The following is a 21056-nucleotide window of genomic DNA, read 5'->3' as shown; positions in this document are numbered from 1 at the left end:
AACTCCAGGTCTGAAGTCTGGACTTCCAGTTGTCTTTTTTGTTCTTTCTTACTGGCAATCAGTGTATAAATCAAGCCATATGCCTAAACTGTCCTTTTAAGGAAAATGAGAGTGAGGATGGCAAGTGAAAATCCAAAATGTATGCCTATATGATTTGTGTTAATTGATTTGATGTCATAAGAATGTGTATGTGGATTAAATATATTATAGTATTCAGTAAAAATAAGGTCTGTACTCAAACTCAGAAGATAGGAAGGGTGTGAAATCAGTAAATCAATTGGAGAGCAAAGGCCTATACGACTCCTAGAAATCTGCAGTTTAAAGTATTTGAGAAACTGGATATTTTATATAAAATGCTATTGATGTAAAACTGCTATATGTTTTTTTTATGTCTCAGATGTTTAGTGAAGGAACAAATTCTTTCTATTTAAGAAAATGGCTAACTAAATGAAGTTTACAATAAGTTATTCTAAACATCTGTAGCAGTATGATTAACCTGCTATAAAATTAATCCCAACACAAAAAAAAACTATGCAACTTTAGTTCTAACCATTTTCATCCTGAGAATTTTTTACATTCCAGTTCTGCTAAATGGTGTAGAACTTCGAGAGAACCCGTGTCTCTGGTATATGATTTATTTCCAACTGTCTCAGTGAGCATTGCCCAAGCTGGCACAAGGCAACATGAGGTTGCAAATGTGAAGTAGCAAAGATGCATTCCATTTGGTGTTTCTCTGAGAATAATTTTAATATTATTTGCAGTTCTAAGTGGGAGGGGATTTTCTTGGTTGGTTTTTTTGTGGGTTTGTTGTTTGTTTTTGTTTGTTTGGGTTTTTTTTTATGGTGCCTCAGAGTTAGTATCAACACATACAGCTTTTCACTTGATTTGAGTGGGACTTGATTCCTTTTGATGCAGTAGGTCTCTAGCAGGTAATTGGTGTAGATTGGATATCTGTTGGGTACAGTTTGCTGATTTAGTAGGTGCTAAATACTTGCAGTTTGGAAAATTAAAGGTGATAATTCATGTAACTAAAGTTTTAAAGTGACAGCGCTATTGAGAAATTCACTGGGTGCTGGCTCTTATTGAGGTGTATGGGCATATAAAGTTCTTAAACGGTGTTGCTAAAGCCTATCTGTAGATTGATTAACTAGGCTACCTAAGAAACTTAATGATTTCTAAATACTTTTCCATTTCTATCAACAGGGTTATTTTCTTCTTTTTGAATCAATGCTGGATTCTGTCATCTATGCAAAGGACAAGTACCTGGTAGAGGGAGGCTCAGGTCGGTGTGCATAATTCTTTTAATAAATTTAGCTCTGGGGGGAAACTAAATTAATTCGGAGACTTAGAATAAGCTATGCATGGATGAGAAGGTTGCCAGTCTAAATGAAAAATGTTTCCATTAGTATGAGCTTCAAGGCATTAATTTGCTGTATGGGTAATAGAATAACATTAGATGGAGTATCAAGGTCTCAAATAAATGGTGTTTTTAGGAATATAGGAGTTATTTATTCTTAAGTACAGTCAAAATTTTTATTCCCTGCTTCTTCCCACCTGTGTGGGCATTTCTTTTCCCCTCTTGAAGTCCCAGTTTCTGCATAACTACAAACAGAGGAAGGTAAGTCCTGTTCTGTAAAATGTGATAATGTTAGAGTAAGCTACTATGAACTAAAGGAAGAGTGGATACCATCTTTTCCTGGAGGAGTTAAGTTGTGTGGGGAGGACATAGTTTCAAATAAAAGAAGCCACGTGAAATAAGTAATAGAATTACTTTATTTCAGTTCAGCAGGTTTATTATATCCTGGTGGGAATATACCCTTTTTCTTCATGGTTGGATTGTAGGGAAGTGACAGAACAAAAAGGTTTTGTTTTCATAGTAGAGTTATTTTATCCTTTTAAGTAGCTTAGATGGTGTCATCTTAAGCAGTGTTTAAATGTGTGTAAATATTTATTCCTCATGCGATGCAGTTTTCTGTGCTTAATTATTCCTTTGTCAGTATTCCTTGTGCTTAATTCCTCTGTCAGTAGTGTATTTCATATTGACCTTTTCAATCGTAGTCAGTCTGGGTTTCTTTTCCCCTTTTGTGCTAACCATGCACATAGTTAGTTTCACTACACTGACTTAATGATTGGATTAATGACTGTGTAACAGTGCTCGCTGCAGTGCTTCCCTTTGATTGCAGTGAGCTTTTGTATGCTACTGATGGTAGCAGAAAAAAAGGGGGTTTATGCAGTTGTTCAATGTTTGGTCACAAAACTGAATGTGCAAGCAGGAGATTACTGTTCACCTGTTAAAATATTTAGAAGCCAGTTGAGCAACATGACAGAATAAGAGCTTTTTTGTTTTCGGTAATGTAAAACAGTCCAGCCAGATCTGGAACATGGTTGTGGTGTCTTCTGTATAGATATATGCTGAAAATTTTACATTGCAATATAATCAAATCTGGGGACATCCCCTAAAATTGTAAGGAATTATTTTATGCTTAGCTACTACTTCTAAGCCTTCTGAAAAGGACCAGAAATTTTTGACCTCTATTGAATTTGCGATAGTATATTGTTCTCAATTTGTATTGTTGGTAAGCTTTCTAGTGGCTTGTGCCTCCCAAAGTTCCCTTTGAGAGACGGGGTATGCTGGTTCTCCAGTACACTTATCCTTGTGATGTGAGAATGATCTTGGGCCCTTGTTTGACTCTTCACAAAACAATATGGTATTGTACAGTTGCTGATTGTTATAGCCAGATTTTTAATGGAATGCTGTTTTCTTAAGACACTTACAAGTACTGCTTTTCTGCCAGCTTGTATAGCAGGTAAATGTGCCAGAGAGTTGTGAGAAAGTTGCTCAGCAATCAGCTTGGCAAGCCAGGTGCTTGTGCAGTGTAGATGAAGAGCAGCAGGACTGTGGGCACATCCATATTCAGATGAGCCAAAGCCAAGAGTGTGTTCTGAGGTGAAGTCTTACCAGAGCAACTCCTCAATCTGCTGTAAAGCTTAATTTTGTCTCAAGCTACTTTGTGCTATTGAGCCCAAGATCATTATTACAGAGTCTGAAAGAAATGCTGAAAAAAGCAATGGAAGCAGCTGCAATTTGGCTAAATCTTTCAGTGGTTGAGCCGGGAATAGAATCCAAATTTCTAGCATTGTGTTCAGTCAGTCATATCGCAATTACTTCAGTTTAGCCTGTTGGCATGCTAGAGTGGATTATGCCAAACAGTCTAGGGTAATGTGTACAGTATATAATGGCTTTATTTGGGAACACAAAATTCCGGCTGCCCAGGACCCATCTGTTTGTTCTTTAGAGCTGTTACTTGCTTGAGTATAGATTTTTGCATACACTTGAGTGCGGTGCATGTTGGTGGGGGGTGACAGTGAGGACAGCATCATTCAAATCATAATACTGTTTGCTTGTTCACATCCAAATGATCATGGTATTCACTTGGAATATTTTCTGTCTGTTCGGAGGATTGCTGCCTTACCCTTCAGTGTCCTGAGGTTTGTGAGGCATTGCCAAGGGATAAAGGATTTCCCATTGTGTTCTGTTCACCACGTCAGCTGTTACTACTGACAGATGACTTCTGGGCGCTGAGTCGAGAAGGACACAGCTGGTCAAAACGATGAATCTGTGAGAGCATTGAGGATTATGTGCTTTTGTCCAATCAGCATTTTGTTAGTTTCACCTGTGAGAAGGAATAATTATTACATTATATGCTTAATCAGAGAAACAGTAGAAGTCTGTCTGGATTGCACAGGAAAGTGTTACAGGGTTGCAGAAAGAGCAGAGGCTTTCCAGGGGGATCCAGGAAAATGGGTGAAATGGCAAATGCAGTTATAAGCAGATGCTTTTAAAAATTTACAGAAGTCTATAGTGTTTAGATGATTTAGGATGATATTCAGATAAAATGCTTAAATTTCCAGTCAAGCTTCAGTATAGCATATGCTTCTGGACATGGGTGGGTTTGTAAATTTGGAAGTTAATGTATCACTGTAGTCTTTTGCCTGTGCCTCCTTGGTAAAACAGAGATTTATTTTTGTGAAGTCTGAACAGGCATTGTCTACTTTTTTTTTTTCTGCTATGGATAGGCTAAACTCAAAATGCTGATTAGATTAGAGCATTAGTGTTTACACTTTTTCTGAAGCACTTCGTATAATCAATCATGAGTTCTCCTGTTGATTTAAGTATTTGCTGTGTGGACGAAGAGATTTAATAAAAACTGATTATGCTCCCAAATATTTCACATTTGATAGCTATGGTAAACTTTTTCCTGTTAACAGAATGTCTCAGAAGTGTGAGCTAGTAGGGGCAAAGAAGGCTATGAAGTAGTTGATCACTTCTTGCTGTGGTCTTCATTTTTGTTTTCAGTGTCTCTAGCATATTCCTGTAAGTCTATTCTATTACTAGGGACTTCAAATCTCTCTTCGTCCCTCCTCTTGCCATCGCCCTTCTGCCCTATGAAGAGCTTTTCTCTGAAAAACATTCCCTCAAAGGCTGTAGCAGCGCTATCTGTTTCACACTACCTTTTAATTTTTGCGGCATCAGTGGTGGCTCTTGAAAGTTTGAAATGCTGGGAGGTAAAGCTGAATATAATGTAGTTGTCAAACTAGGAAACAGCAATATGAAAGCTTCAGGAAATGGAAATCCCTTTTTGATTGCTCCATAAACTATTTGCAAATACACCTACCACCAGGTGTTGATTTTTGTGTGTGTGTGACAGCTGTTATGTGTCCTGGAACCAAATCATTTGTTTCAGACAAGGCAGTTAGAATCCCTTCCTGTTTTGATTTGCATCAAACTGCCTTTTTACTGCTGAGTTAATTGTAGGCTGTTCCTGGAGAAACCTTTTGCTTTGAGTTCCTCATCTGCAATGTAGGAATGATGATACCTTATCAATGGGATTCCAGTTTAAGCTTACTGATAGTTACTCTGTTTTAAACAGAAAGTGAAAAAAAACACACTGTTGTCATATTTTGTCTAAACTAGTCATTCCAAATGTAGAGGTGGTTGCTTACTTAAATGTCTTCCTATGAAAAAAAAAAAAAGTAAAAGCTTCTTTAGAGAAGACTACCCTATATCATAAATATGTATAAGCTTATTTCCTTTAGGCTAAATCTACTCTTACTATATAAAAGGTCTAATTTCAATTTGCTGTTTCTATCTTCAGTATTTTACAAGGCAAAAAATACTTTTTTGACTTACCATGCTATATCAGTGATTTATCCATACTCATTTTGATAAGCTACAATTTCGAGCAGAGCTGAAAACAAAGTTAGTTTTACAGTTCACCAGATTTTGGAGAGGAAGAGAGAAGCTTAGCTTCTGTTTTAACACTGCCATATTCACGCATCAATAAAAAAATTAAATAAAATAAGGTATTTATTAGTAGCTATTTTGCTCTGAAGCCAGATCAAAAATTCAATGCATGTGGCTTTAAAGGCTTTGAAACTCTAAAAGCAAAACATGGGAATTTTTGTGGAAAGAAACCTAGTTAAATAGAAATTGAGCTTCTCTTACTATTTGATAATGCTGTAGACAGTCATGTTCTGTGTGTCTTTTCCAATCAGTAATGGATAGAGACTGCCAAGAAATTGACTGGATTTGCTGTAGGCAGCTGTTAAAAAGGCAAATGTCAGTCTTCCACTACTATTTGGAAAAGCTCTAAGTATGTTCTTGTTATGAAGATATTCTTGGGAGAATGGAAGGTACAAATGTGAAGATAGTGTAAGAATGATAGCTGTCATCCTAGAACTTGGGGTGAATCCATGAGGAAGTTCTCTTCTGTCTGTTGGGTCAATTCTATGCTCTTCAGGTGCAGATAGACTAGCTATTGTTTTACAGTACCCAGAAATAATTTTTTTAGGTTGTAAGGCATGTAGCAGCCAGAGCTGGTAAGAATCAGGAATAAAACTCTTGAGGTGGTAATATTTTGCTCTGTTCTGGAAATAAGATAATTTCATACAGGTTTCTTGTTATTCTAAAGCACTCACCTACATTTTCCTTTGGCTGTCTGTCTACCATTATTAAATACGTTTTAGCTGAGTGTCTGTGTAGAAGTCAGAATAGGATGTTCCAGCTTTTCTACAGATAGGAAGTTTTCAGCCATTTCCTGACTGTGAGATTCAACTACAAAGGTACTTCATTACAAACAGGAAATACTGTTACTAGAGTTATGTGGGAAAGTTAAGTTCTAATGTCTAGCCTCTTCTGTGAACAAATGGGACTCCAGAAAATAAAGTAGCAGGAAAAGTGTCTTATCCAAGAGCTGAAAAAAGTTCTTTTATATGTTCTTTTGAGATGCTAATCACTTAAAGAGAAAAGAAAAAGAAAAGTCCTCTTTATGCATGCTTAAAATAAAATTTCACTAATCTATTTCTGTGGTTACAGTTTATCCTGATGTTTGCACCATTAGTCTAGTAGCTGTTGGAGATGTGAACAAACACGTGGACAAACTGCTTTTCTGGGAAGATGTATATGGCTTTGACATGTCTTGCATGAAGAAAGCTGTAATTCCAGAAGCTATTGTGGAAGTGCTGGATCCAAACACACTGATCTCTACAGCCAGTGTCATTAAGGTACAGTACTTGTTAAATTTTTAAGTCAGATTAGAAGTTTCCGTTTTTTATGGAGGAGGGGGAAACAAAAAAATACACACCCACACAAACTTTGACATCTTCAAAATTATATATATGCAATAAGGTTCTTGGTGGTAAGACTGTAAGACTACTTATCTATTCTTTTCTTACCTATTATTTTTTCTGGTTTCTTATTCTATATCTGGTTTTAAAGATCTTTCATTGGAGGATCACTCATTATCACATATAGCTTCATCTAACAGAATGACCATGTCTGAAAAGGCAACAGTAGTTTCTGCAGTACTCAATTAATTTTATGCTTGCTTTTCTGTGTTGTCTTTTTCTGTGGCAGCTTCGTGACGGGGGAATAGCAGCAAAGTTAGTAGTGATTTCTGAAAAACACTTACATGATAAGATAAAATTCCAGAACAGTGACTAGTTTAAAATTCTGATCAACTTTGTGATTAGTAATAATTTGAACAGTTCGGATCAAATTGAGGACTATTATAAACCAAGATTTTTTTGTTGCAATGGTATTCTAATTATTGTTCATATAGTTACTTTTCTATTATAAAACATTTAAGGCAGTAATATTACTGCCCTTCAGTTCGAATTGCGTGTTTAGTAAAGAGGTAATTTATATTTAAATGCACTTCTATCCTATTTCTATATAGAAGAAAATGGGTTTACATAATTCATCTCTGAACTTGATACTGAGGGTAGTTACAGTCTTTTCCAGCATGTAACTCTGTTCAGTTGTCAATGCTGCCCACAAAAGCAGTAACAGGTGAAGTACGGGTTCGTTTTAAGCGTGTCCTGATTCAAGTTACTGTTTAAGCTTTTTTTGTCTATAATTTTACTATAGAGAAGATTTAGAAGTGTTAATTTTTTTAAATCTGGTATTCAAATGTAAGAAGTGCTGAGACTGATATTTAACTTGAATAATGACTTAGGCGTTCTTGTGCATCTCCTCTTTTTGCTTTTTTTTTTTTTTACTTCAGCATTCTTTGTTCATAGATAATGAAGTCATTACAGACATGTTCTACATTTTTAGTCTCTGAACTTGTTGGCAGACTCCCTCTAGATTCAGTGAAGTAAAATTCCTAAGGACAGCTATAACAAGTCATGTGCCTTGAGGATTACAAGTGTCTGTTTTCCTTGAGTGTAAGGAGAGGGTAGAGACATCTACTCAGTTGTTGAAATATACTTTGTAGACCTGTTATTGGAGGGAAGGTAAATTCTGCCTTTGGTGAATAAAACAGAGGTACTGGTATCAAGAATCTGAGGCAGTAATTGTTAGCCCTCTGGCAGGTTTGTGGGATGAGTGAAACATAGGCGTTTTTTTCTCATATGCCATTTTTTTAATAACAGTTTGAACGTTCTGATGTAGCTGGAAGTGTGGTTGAATACTTCTTGCAAATAGGTCAAGTTTGGTATCCAGAAAATGAAGAGTTATGAATGAAGCTCTATTAGTTTGTTAGGCAAACAAATAAATTAAAACAACATCTTGACCTGGAAAGTGTAGATAACAATAACTATTGTTAAATGTGCCCAATGCAGTCTATAAGCTGCTGTCATTTTAGAAGCAAAACGCTTTACTGGTAATGGTACACATGTCCCATTTGAATGTATATTATCATGAGCAGTCACTGTCCGGCTCGGGTGTATGTGCTTAGCAAATTTAGTCATGCAGCATTTTACATAACTGTTATGGTTTTATACTCATATTGGTTTGCAGTAGTAATCACAGTTTTTAAAATAACCTAAAGTCAGTGCATCAGCTCATTTGCAGAAGTTACAGTTCAAAGTAGTAAAATTAATGAGTTGAGCAACAGTGGCATTATAGATAAATTGGTTAAATCAATAGGCATGCAACAGAATAAATGGGATATATTTCTGAGTGAAAGTTCAAAAATATTCTGATTTATAATACGACTATTACAGAAGATATTTTAGTGTCTTTCTCAGATTAACTGCTGCTTGTTTTGTATAGATTATAATGTAACTTTTCAGGAAGCAAAACATTCCCTAAAGATGAGGCAGCATCAAAAAAAACTGATTAATAATTTATGACATTTAACTTCAGCAGTGTATAATGTTCTTGGATAAAGCATTTTAACTGAGTACGTAAACCGAAGAACTTCATACAGTGAAAAAGTGTGGTGGAGTTCTTACAAACAACTGAAAACTGAAGCTTATTGCTCTTATAAAAACTCTGCTGTTTTATGTATAAAAATAATTTTATATAAAATATAAAAAAATAGAATATTGAAAACCAAGCTGCTACTTGATTTGACACCCTTATTGTTGTAGTCCTGGATGCCGTTGTTTTTTGTTATTTTCAAAACAGTGAAGCAGTTTTCTGCCTTGTGGGCTTTTTCTCTTCTGTTGTGCCACTCTGACATTTCACATACTGATACACCGCACAGTTGTGCTGCCGTTCAGAGGGACGTCCGTAGGCTGGAGAAATGGGCCAACGGGGGTCCTGTGCAAAGGGCTCGGGGCAATCCAAAGGCAATGCAAAATCCTGCAGCTGAGGACTGAGGCGTAGCCCCGTGCGTCGCCAGAGGCAGGAGCCAACTGCCTGGAAAGCAGCTTTGCGGAGAGGAACGTGGGGGTCGTGGTCGACACCAAGTTGACCACGAGCCAGCAACACACAGCCTCGTGGCAAAGGCAGCCAGGCAGCCTGGCGGGCTGCGTTGGGAAGGCGACTGTCACCAGCAGGTCAAGAGAGGTGAACTTTGTCTTGTCCTCAGCCCCAGGGAGATGAGTGTCCTGGAGTGAGACCGGTGAAAGACCACAAAGGTGATGAAGGGACTGGAGCATCTGTGATGTCGGGAGAGGCTGTAGGAGCTGGGGTGGTTTTGTCTGGAGAAGAGAGGGCTCAGGGGAGATCTCGGCAGTGTGTCTGAATGCCCGGTGGCGGTGGGAGTAAAGGAGGTGGAGGCAGACTCTGGTCAGCGGAGCTGAGGGACTGGACAAGAGGCAACGGGCACAGGCTGAACCCCGGGCAGTTGCCTTTAAAGATCAGGAAAGACTGTTCTACTGTGAGGGCAATTGCGGAGCGGCACAGGTTGCCCAGAGAGGCTGTAGAGTCCCTACCCTTGTTGATATTCAGAAGCCATTTGGACACGGTGCTGAGCGACCTGCTGTAGTCGAGCCTGCTTTGAGCAGGGGGTTGGACTAAGGGATCTCCAGAGGTCCCTTTCAACCTCAGTTATTCTATGATCAATACCGAACTAACCTGGGAAATGAAAAAAGCCCGTATTGGTTTCGTATTGTAGGTTACCCTATGGCTACATGAACAAGGAATTAAACAGGATATGGTGTCTGTGAAAGCTACTTAATCTCGACAGTGGGCAGCTGTCATGAAGAGCGACTCATGAGCCACAATATCTAGTTCCATACTGCTACTACTCAAAATGTCTGTTTATTTAGCGTTTGGGCTTTACATGTTCTGTCAGTGTGTGGATAGGACTAGGTGGTTTTTAAGTCTCTTCCCATTTTTGGAGATCTGAGTTAGTATTACAGTAGAAAAGTCTTATTATGGGAGCAACTGAACAGCCTTCATTGAAAGAAAGATCTTAATTTAAATTCAGCCCTTTAACTGATGGAATTGTATTATTCCTTTTGACAGCGCATTGACTGTAATACTGCATCCGCTCCAGACTTAGAATTCTCTTCAGATTTCACCCTGACAGTTACAATGAGCACAAAGTGTACGGTAAGACAATTTTAGTTTCCTCACATATGGTCAATATCACATTGGACTAATAGACAATGCATTCATTAAGCTTCATTTGTCGTCGGTCCTTGCCTTGAAGCATTTATTTCTGCAGTACAGAGGTGTCAAACGAGCCCTCTTCGTAAAGAGAGGTGGATATAAAACTCCACTAATAGTGTTACAGTATGATACAGGTAGATGAGGAAAGGGAAAGGTAAGCAGCCCTAGCATTGGGGTCGTTCTGTTTTGTTCTCTAGCCCGTTTCCAGAAGTAAGTTTTCTGTGAAGACATACTGTCACCACTGTGCTCAAGAATGATGCAATCACTAGTCTCAGAAGAGCTTTTCTAAGTTGAGTAAAAAGAGAGAAAACCAAAATAGATACAGGAAGGGTAGACTGTAGCTCGTGTAATAAACATAGAGCAGCTCACATGGCAAACACAGTTTCTCAAGCAGGGAAGTTGGTGAACTTTGTGTGAAAACTGAGGGGGGAACAAATACAGCATTAGTACCTGAATCTGTTAGCTAGGGGTTTTATTGCATCTGTTTTAATTACTGTACACAAGTCAGTGCTTATACTTTATGTAAGTTAATATGACAGTCAAAAGAACAGTACTTCGAGAAAGGCTGTGGGATGGGATTGGAGGTCAGTTCTAATTACAGCAAACTCAAACTTATTCATCTTGGTATTACAGACTGCTGCATTAGATTGAGTGAAGAATCTCCAGCAAATCTGAATCTGTTATCTGACTCGATTCGGTATTATTTGTCTATCAAACACTAGTCTATGTGTAAAGGAAGAAAAGGAAAAGTTTTCAGTCTGAGCTGTAGAATTAAATGGAAACTCAGTACTAGGGCATCTATCAAACACTTCTTTGAAGTTGTGCCTACATTGTTCAGTATGAGTTTACATAAGCATACATTTTTGCGGCTTTTTTTTCTTGGTCATTCAGTATCTGGTAGTTATGAGAAAACAGAGTGAAATACTGGTTTTTTTGGATTACTGAAAAAAGGCTACTATTTTTTTCTGGCAAGAGCCCATGCAATTTATATTGTGTGTTTTGTGTTCTGTTTTTGAAATACAAGTCAGGGAAGATGCTTAAATATTTTTATTTCACATGTTTCATGCAATGGTGTGAGTGACTTGTAAAATAAAGATGTTAAAGACGTATTGAAAGCTAAAACAAATTATGTATTCCAACATGAATATTTAGAAGTGTTTAGATTGGTACCTATGTGAGGATACCTTTTCCATTTGACTTAGTTAGGATGCACAGCTTGCTTTCTTCGTTGGAATAGGGAAGAAAAGAATCAAATAGAAGGATTTTTGTAGTGTTGCCGTTAAGCAGGGCAGTTGGAATAAAGATAAGGTACAGATGAGGAAGTCTGGTAGTGGCTTAGATTAAAGTAATGCATTGAGTTCTTAAACAGTAAATTTCAAGCAGAGACAGGATGAACTAGTTTATACAGATGTTTATGATTGCAGTAATACGCTTTTACATTTATCATCAGTTATAAATGCTTTCTAACAATTCATGACAATACCCTCATCAAATTTGTTAGAAGTTTGTATTAGGCTGAGATCTGTAGTAAAACCAAAAATTTTTCTAGTCTAGTGTATTGTGATACCTCTGCTAGGGGTTTCATGCTTAGCTTCGAGTCACAATATGTCACAGTGTTCAAAGGGGTAATTGGTAGCCAATTTGTAATATATTGTGATAAGTCTACTACAACTGGTTTATTTGGCTTTTTGCATGTGTATATGAAGAGGGGATGCAGACTTCCTCTAATATGGACACAAAGAATATGTTGCTGTATAAAATTAACTGTTAAGCTGATAATGAAAACTTGGACACCTATGTCAAGTAACGTAATACCTGGTTTTGAATGGGTCTGCGTGTTGGTTCACGCTCCTGCGTTTGCTGCCACTTCTGCTGTGTAACAGGATGCGTAAGAATTTATTGGTGTGTTAAAGTGAAGTTTTTCCCATGTAAATAATCTAAAGCATTGTTATCAGTGTGCGTCAGTAGCTGTGTACAGACGCTTCATAATTGTCGACTATCACCAAGTGAAGACACAGTTACCTCTTGTTTTTTATGAAATGTAGATCTGTATATTTTTATTATGCATTCACAAAAAATCTCCTAGTTTTAGTTACAAAATCATAGAATAATTCTAGTTGCCTCAGGGCAGAGTAAGCTTTGATTTAGACCAAGCTACAGTGCAGCCCTGGGTTAATTTTATTAACGTGGCCAGTTTTGAATAACTGATTAGTTAGAGAAATCTTTACAAAATCTGGGTGATCTTTTTGATGTTTGGTTAAACTAGCTTATTCTGTAAACATCATTTTTCCTAGCACTAGATCTTTACAGAAACTTCATTTTTATTCTATGAATCTATGGTATCAGTGAATTAGAAATCAAGATGTACACTAGCATTTTGTGACTTCCGGGGAGAAGGGAAGTGGGAGAATAGCAGTGTTTCTGAAAATATGTAGTGAACGCGGGTTCTAAAAAACCATCAGAACTCTGTAAAGTATTTTGCACTTCATCATTTAGGCTTATTGACACTTTGAGTGAAATTTCCCCTCTTTCTATGATGGATTGTAGAAGTTTAGTTGGGGTTGACAGTTCATCCATCATATCAGGCTGCCTAACCTTGCAGTAAATGAACAATAAAAGTCCATTATTTATATTGAGAATTTTTGAGGAGAGGCTTTAAGATTGCAATTTGTCCTTTGAAAATAACATTTGATGTTTTTCTTGTTTGCATCTGTGTTGTTCTACTGGCTTTTCATTTTCTGCACTAAAAAAGAAAGCTGATTATATTTCACAAAAGTCTAGCTTTTTGTACTTGTCTGTTCTGATTTTTGCATTTTTTTAAGTATGACCACTTAAAAATATTTTTGCTTTATTTAAAAAAATTAATCACAAAAATAACAATTTGGAAATCCATCCTTATATGCTTGTATATATCGGGGGTTTTGTAGCTCACAATGGGAAGTTCATTTCAAAGCAGCTCTTCCTCAGCCCTTTCTGTGCCATAAATGTGTGAAAACAGATTTGGTTGTCTTATTCCTGGCATTGCCTTCAACAGCAAAGCTAGCTTCAGACCAGTGTTACCATCAGAAGCACGACTCCGTCTGTTAAATGGTCAGTTTTTAAAAACCAAACAGGTTGGAAAGCTTAGGTGCACGGTGCTATGTTAGTTTTGTGGATCCTATTGCAGATCAACTACTAATTTGCACAGTGTCATCACACTGTGGGGAGTGGGTTTCCATGCTGCTTTTTCACAAGGCACTGTGTGGGTGCAGAGGAGTATACGTACAGTAGATGTTATTACATGGGCATGGGTCATCAGCATGGAATGCATGGTTGCTCTTGCTGAACTTGGTTTTGCAAATGTTTAGCACTGGTGGGAAGTAATTTATCAGGTACTCAGAGAAGAGTTGTGGCCTCATCCACCTGGGGTATGCAACACGATGTTCATGGTTGAAGAGCTAAACTTTCAGTTGGCAGATGGAGCCATCAGTCATGTTGGGGTCTCTTGCTTACTCCCATCATCATCTTTGCCTGTCTGTGGTAACAGGACAGAGTTGTAAAAGTTGACACACACTGGAGCCATAATGCAGTCTTTTTACTAACTCAGGACCACATTAGCTTTGATTATGACTTGGAACACTCCTAGGACACCTCAGACAGGAAAGGCTGCACTCCTCATTTCTGTGCCAAGATGTTACATACTTGTAAACCTGACCTTAATTTTTCCTCAGTCTGTCTTTTTTTTTGGTGGTTGTTTTTTTTCCCCTTTAGTAGATACTGTTTGAAATTTTGTGTTTATTTTAAATCTCAAGAGAGAAGTTGACCTCTTCTTGATTTACCCATACTTTATTTTTGTTGTGGTGAATTGTTCTGGGACGGCTTCATAAAGGCTGTGGGAAATCTTCACCTAGGAGAGAGTTAAGAACAGAGCTTACTTTCTGGTCTTGGCTCGAAGGAGCACAGGAAGATTAACCTCTCAAGCCCAATACTAATGTTTGGGATTTGCCACCCCCCTTCCTCATCCTTTGATTATGTTTTGGGGTTTTTTCCTTAATTTTGCCTTGTCACCTTTTAGTACAAACTTATACTTTCACAAAAACTGATAATGCAAGTGCTGAAATATCAATATCTGTTTCTCTTCTTTTTAGATACTATCACTGTTCCTGCTCTTGGAAGGCGTTCTTGCCAATGTCTTGTCTAATTATCTGATTGTATGATAGTGCCACTTAATTGTACCAGAGGTTGTTTGAAAAACATACAATTCAGTATGCAATAGGGTAACTGTTTTGTATTTTTAGCTAAATGAACTAAGGACATAAATGCCCAAACTTAGTGATGAGCTTATGTGAAATAAAAAAACCTATGTAGCTCCCAAAACCTAAGAGCATAGTGTTAATTGATACATACTTGATTGGTCTGTCCTTCCACCTGTAAATTATTTTAAATCATTGTCATACTTTTGTATGACCAAAAAAAACCTGCTAGCAGAGTATTGTCATGCTCGTAACAGATCAGCCTGATGTATCTCTCTGTAGCTTCATCCTAAGGTATTCCTGCAATGCATTTATTGAGTCATATCCTTAAAAAAATGCTTAATGCTTTAAATGTGTTTTTCTTCTAGGTGTTCAAGCAGTTAAAGAAGTCTTTAGGGAACAAATTCTTAATAAACTTGAGGATTATGGAAACATTGAGCAAAAATAAACATTTTAAATGTGACCTTGTATGTGGTGTTTAGACTTTCAGAAGGGGGGGGGGGAAGTCAAGGCTTTTTTCAGAGCGTGTATTTTTTCTGTTGATTTTTCTTCCTCTTGTGGTTTACCACAAAGTAGTATCTTTTAGCACTAAATTTATCTAACATTATTTTAGCTTTCAAAGATTGAAGATTTTCAAAGTATGAAATGGTTGCATGGAATCATTATATGAAATTGCTGCAAAACACTTTTAGTGCAAGTTGACTTGATTTCAGTCTTTAAAAGATAATGGCCAAAAATAGATTTAATTAGCCTGCAAAAGTGCATTTTCCTAGTCAAGAGCTAGGGTTTATCACTGTGGATTTTAATGAGACATCTGGCTAATATCAGTTAGTAGATGCTGCTAGGAAAATATTCCATTCATTGTTTTCTAAGTTGATCACTGTGTGAGCTTTTGAGATAAAATATAATGGTGATTACCCTCAGTGTAGAAATCAATTGACAAACTTTCCCTTTTGTGAGCGTTTCCCCTGTGAGTCCATCAAGGTTGATCTTTCCTAGCTGAATAAGAATATCCCCTGGGAGGAAAATAGCAGTATCTCTTCATTGCTCCCAGGAGATCTTGTCAAAGAGCAGGGGATGTGTATAAAAAGTGGGAGGGAGAAAGGGGGTGAAAGAAGGATAATGAACCAGACAACGTGACTGATATATTAAAACCCTTAGGAGGAAAAAGGAAGTTGAGTCAACTGGAGAGAATTATTTTGATTAAGAAAAAAATCTTTGCTTGTTTAAATCTTTTTAAATACTGGACAGTTTCATTTCTTAATCTCCAATCTTCCACTTGGGAGCCAACAATAAGTACTAGCGTATAAGTCTTTAATTCCAACCTTTGCTGAGAAACTGAATTTTTTAAGCTAAAACTTGGAAATGTGGCTTTGGGTACCATGGTCAAATGCATCCTGAATGCCAAATTTCTCTTTAAGGAAAAACTATTCTTAGGTTACAAAGCAGGATTTGTCCTTTTGATCTGTTTAGTTACTGATGGCCTACTCTAGAGTGATCTCCAGATTCTTAGTATTTTAAAAAAAAAAAAAATGTTAGGTTTTATTAGCAAGGGGTTTCTTCTCTCCGTAATAAAAACGCAGCAACTCTGCTGCATGGATGACAAACATTCCATCTCCATGCTTGGATAAACTCGATCAAAAGCACATTATCTCCCACTTCTGTAGCCAGCTGTCTAATTGTATTTGTTGTAGCCACTCACTGTTGGAACATGATACTGGTGAAGAGCAAGAATGATAAATTACTCACTGCAGATGATAGCAATGATGATAATTTTTAATTTCCTTGTTCCTAAGTGAATTGGTAAGGTTGCCTTTGACTTCTCATAAGGAGACGGGCAGTCTCATTTGTTTTATCCTGTTAAAATGCTGGCTGTACAGCCATTTATTTTATTTAGAAAAAAGCTTTAGTAATCAGTTATATTTAAAATAAAAATTAGACACTTCTTCCCATTTCAGCTAAGGTCTCTAAGTGGAAGAATATAAATCATATGTACTCATATTCATCTATTACATATGTTAAAATGTTTTCTGATGTTAATGTATTTGGTACATATATTAATAAGGCGGGGGAAATATAGGCTCAAAATAATTCATGTGGGATGGAAGGAAAATAGATTGAAGATAAGTGAATCTTACTGGGAGGACGTGCTTCATTTAGAGGGTTTTTTGTATGTTTGAGTGAACACCTTAGAAACCCTCAGTGATGGATGAAGACCTTAAGCTACTTTATACAAACTCTTCATCAAAACTGCGTTTTGACAATCAGGTAGAAGTTAGCGGCTGCTACTGTAATTTCAGGACTATTTTATTTTTAGGTGAGTGAACTCTTTATTGACCTTTAAAGGATGATCCTTTGCAATCTCAGTAATATACATCTATTTCTAAATCTTTTCTTAGTTGTTTATTTAACGTTCTTAGCTCCCTGGGTAAATATTGAGACTTTTTTTCTAGGGTTGGAGTTTTTGTCCTCATAGCTCTGCTTTTCTCCTGGCAATTTATTTGAGAATAGGAAGAACAATATTTCTGCAGTGTTTCCCAATATTTAATGTCATTTGAGGCTAGAGCATGTGTCAGGCTAGAGTTGCAGTTATTTATTACCAGTTTAGAAGTCATTATTTTTGTTTGCTGCTTTTCATGGGATCCAAGAGACTGGCACTTGAAAGATTCTTCCAGAGAAGGCTTAAGTTCTTGCTGATTAGTCGTTGGTGAAGTTGTAAATGAGCTGTCAAAGGTGGAGCAAAAACATGAGGAAAACTGATATGAAGAAATAACTGTTATCAATATGCTTGGGAAAAAAAAAAAGGCATCCAAGACAGTAGTTGTAAAACATCATCTAGAATTTATGGGGGTGTTGTTTTCTTTGCTTTTTTCTTTAGTTTGACTTTTTATAAAAAAAGGTGCCACCTTAAATAAAAATTTGACCAGCCCTATATTCCATTTTAATATGCTTGTGTGTGTGATTGCTTCTAGTATGACACTTGAAAATTATTTTTTTTTCTTATATTTTGCTGCTTAGCTGCATGTGTTTAAATTTTACAAGAGAGGAGGACTTGATATTCTATCAAGCTGTAAACATTGAAAATATCTGTCTTTAGTATTGCATATTTAATAAAAGTTTGTGATTGACTGTTACAGCTACTGCAGTTTGTGGTAGTGGTCAAAAGTGAAATGAGAGGAAAATGTTTTACATTTCACATTTGCAGGATTTATATTTAAATACGTTTCAGCGAAAGATATGTGTTGTGCATTTCAGCATAAAACCACCAACAAGTAATGAAAAAAAAAAGTTAAGATTTAAGGGAAGACATAAATTTATAAATTCCTAAAAAGAAGATAGTAATCAAAACCACAATTTTATAGCTGATTTGATATTATTAAGTACTTCAACTTTTATTTGTGTAGGTATTTAGATATCTGAGATTTTAGTTCTAAACATACAGAATTAGTGGTTGTAAATACAAATGTAGAAAGCATCATCTGCATGTAATTCTGACTTTTTTTTTTTTTTTTTCTGTTTAACAAGATGTTCATGTGGGGTACCAGATCATTTCTGTAGTAGTACAATGCTTATGCTGATATACTTTAAGGGGGCTGGAGGTTGATTTGGTTTAGGGCTTTTTAGCACTTGCATTTGAGGATATTGAAATAGGCTTCTGTAATGCAATCAGAAAATTTAGTTTTTCATAGCCTTTTCAAGGACTTCTTACTGCTTCTTGCAGAAACAGAAATGCTAATGTTTTATGTAAAGTATTTCACAAAACATTAAGAGGGGAAATAACTAGAACCATATTGCCCCTTGGCGACCTCCATTACTTTGCCAGTGACATAGAATCACAGAATCATTGAGGTTGGAAAAGATCTTTAAGATCATTGATTCCAACTGTTAACCTAGCACTGCCAAGTCCATCACTGAACCGTGTCCCTGAGCGCCATACCTCCTGAGATGGTGACCCAGCCACTTCCCTGGGCAGCCTGTTCCCATGCCTGACAACGCTTTTGGTGAAGAAATTTTTCCAAATGTCCAATCTAAACCTGCTGTGGCACAACTTGAGGTCATTTCCTCTTGTCCTATCACTTGTTACCTGGGAGAAGAGACTGATCCCCACCTTGCTACAGCCTCCTTTCAGGTAGCTGTAGGGAGTAATAAGGTCTCCCCTCATCCTCCTTTTCTCCAGGCTAAACACCCACAGTTCCGTCAGCTGCTCCTCATCACATTTGTGCTCCAGACCCTTCCCCAGCTTTGTTGCCGCTCTTTGGACACGCTCCAGCCCCTCAGTGTCTGTCTTGTAGCGAGGGGCCGAAAACTCAACAGAGTATTCGAGGCGCGGCCTCCCCAGTGCCAAGTACAGGAGGACGGTCACGCGTGCAATCTAGCACGTGAAATCTTCCCTGTGAAATCAAGAAGAGGAAAGGAAGAAGGTAGTTAATTTAGGCTGGAGTTACTGGGAGGCTTTAGGGTAGAATTGACTTTACATTTATTATCTAGGTGTATGCAAATAACTGTATTTCTGTTGAACAGCAGGTCTAAATTTTTGATTTGGTTTGTTGTTTTACAGGCTGTGTGCATCAGAGTGGGATATATTTAATCTGTGCATTTTCATTCTGTATTTCCTCAACTGTAATTGGCTTGCAGAATAGCAGCTGTAGTGAATATTAAATGAATTCTGTAGGTGGTCGGTAACTACTGGGTTTGGTATTAGACTTTTTGTTTTCCCAATGATGTAGAATACAAGGGGAGAGATTTCTTTCTGGAGGTTAAATGCAGTGTTGGTAAATGATGGCAGGTTGGCTAAAAATGTTTATAAAAACAGAATGGTAAGCAATTTCATGAAGAAAAACTGTCAAACCAAGTATTTGTGTTTGGTTTAGTTCGTTCAAAAACAGTCTGAAAAGGTATTAATGAAAGATGCTCATTAGGTTTCTAAATTGCAATATGTGATCTTACAGTTAGTTTTCAAAAAATCATTCAAACTCTCTCCTGTATGTGCTTAACTTCAAGCATATAATTTTTACTTAGCTATGCAGGACTAGGGTTGCCTCTTGACATAGCTCACCAGAAAGTGTGTTTTGGTTCTGGGGTATCTCCCTGTCCAGTTCTAACTGACCAAATTTTAGGGAATTAAGTTGTTCACAGGAGCTTATCTTTAGGGACTTGAGGAATTTATTTTGCTAACTATTTTTCTATTTCTTTGTTCTTTTGGCTCAGCAGTTACTTCAGTATCAATATTGAAGGACATCTATCCATTTTAGAATGCAACAAAAATAACTTAATGGATCAATGCAGAACTGTTCTTTGCAATCCCTTGAACTCTGTAATCATTGGAGCTCTGCATAAGGTGGTCTTTGTGTAATAATTACTGTTACTACCTCTTGACTTAGATAGTCGAGGCCGTTGTTTCAGTTAGGAAACCATTGATATTGTAAGGAATTAAGTGGTTATTCATCCTAGTCATCTACACGAGGTATAGAAATTCTATTTCCCTGAGCATGGGAGGCGGCAAATAGGGAGGGACAGTTTCTTTGCTTGTAACTGCAGTTTCTTTTCAGTCTGAACTTGATCCCCCAAAAATGCTAATCGGGGGACATATTCTCAGGGTAGCGTGTGAGGTGTTGCTACTACTTCATGCTACCAAGGGTATAGCTAATTGCATCTACCTTAGCTATGGTATGTCTGCTTGGAGCTTTTAGCTTTCTGGTCCAATATGTAGCATGATAGTCTTGTTTTCTCTGGAAGTAAATGTGTTTTTCCCCTCAATTCTTAACGTATTTTTGTTGTCACAACCTTGTTTTCCTTTCTCCAGTAATCATATCCTAAGTGTTATTAGTAAGCATATCAACAGTATTGACCTGATGATTAAAAAATATTTTTATGACTTAGTAAATCTCTGACTAATGTCCAGAAAATACTGTGCATTAATAAAAGTAGTCTGATAGATCAATAAAGCTTTGTCAAAACATTCTCAGTCTTTACTCAAAGAAGCATATTAGTGATAAATCTAATTCACTTGGGAATGAGATTCTCAGCATTGAGTAATAGTATTTCACTTAAGGGATGGAAGAGTCACTGTTTCCAACATCTAGTGCTCATTTGTCTCAAAGGTCCTTCAGTGTCTTCATGGTTTGTTTTTTAACAATATTTGTCAACATCAGGATTTGGAACTTCCAGGGTTATCTGGGGTGCCCTTTGGTTGAAAGCTAACACAGGTGCATTAACATGGATATGTACTTGCTTTAAGACCTTGTATGACGTTGTATTCCCCACCATGTTGGTGAAATCTCTTCTGGATTTAGACTACAGAGGAAAAATAACAGAATGGTTTATCTACCATTGAGATTACATGTTTCATAAACAGAACGGCACAAGGCTTCATTATTGTTACCTTAATTTTGTAAGCAAGTTAGTAATTTCTTTTCTTTACAATTTATCTGAATCAATATGAAGGGCATGATACAGAACTTGTCGTTTGTAACTAA

The 21056-nt window shown here is 37.0% G+C and overlaps 1 protein-coding gene across 2 annotated transcripts in view; it reads left to right on the top strand.

The window, feature by feature from the left end:
* The window catches only part of PRMT3 (protein arginine methyltransferase 3), a 63939-nt gene that overhangs the window by 29029 nt on the left and 13854 nt on the right, over positions 1 to 21056 (top strand). For both annotated transcript variants that reach the window (XM_042785338.1, XM_042785337.1), the window contains exons 11-13: positions 1204 to 1282; positions 6377 to 6564; positions 10202 to 10288. In XM_042785338.1, coding sequence (XP_042641272.1) covers positions 1204 to 1282; positions 6377 to 6564; positions 10202 to 10288 — 354 coding nt within the window. The remainder of the gene's footprint in view (positions 1 to 1203; positions 1283 to 6376; positions 6565 to 10201; positions 10289 to 21056) is intronic.

This window comes from Tyto alba, unplaced genomic scaffold (assembly GCF_018691265.1).
Source record: "Tyto alba isolate M040663 unplaced genomic scaffold, T.alba_DEE_v4.0 Super-Scaffold_8, whole genome shotgun sequence".
In the NCBI taxonomy this organism is placed as follows: domain Eukaryota; kingdom Metazoa; phylum Chordata; class Aves; order Strigiformes; family Tytonidae; genus Tyto; species Tyto alba.
Note: the sequence above shows the minus strand (reverse complement) of the source record. Positions and strands in the feature narration are given on the sequence as shown.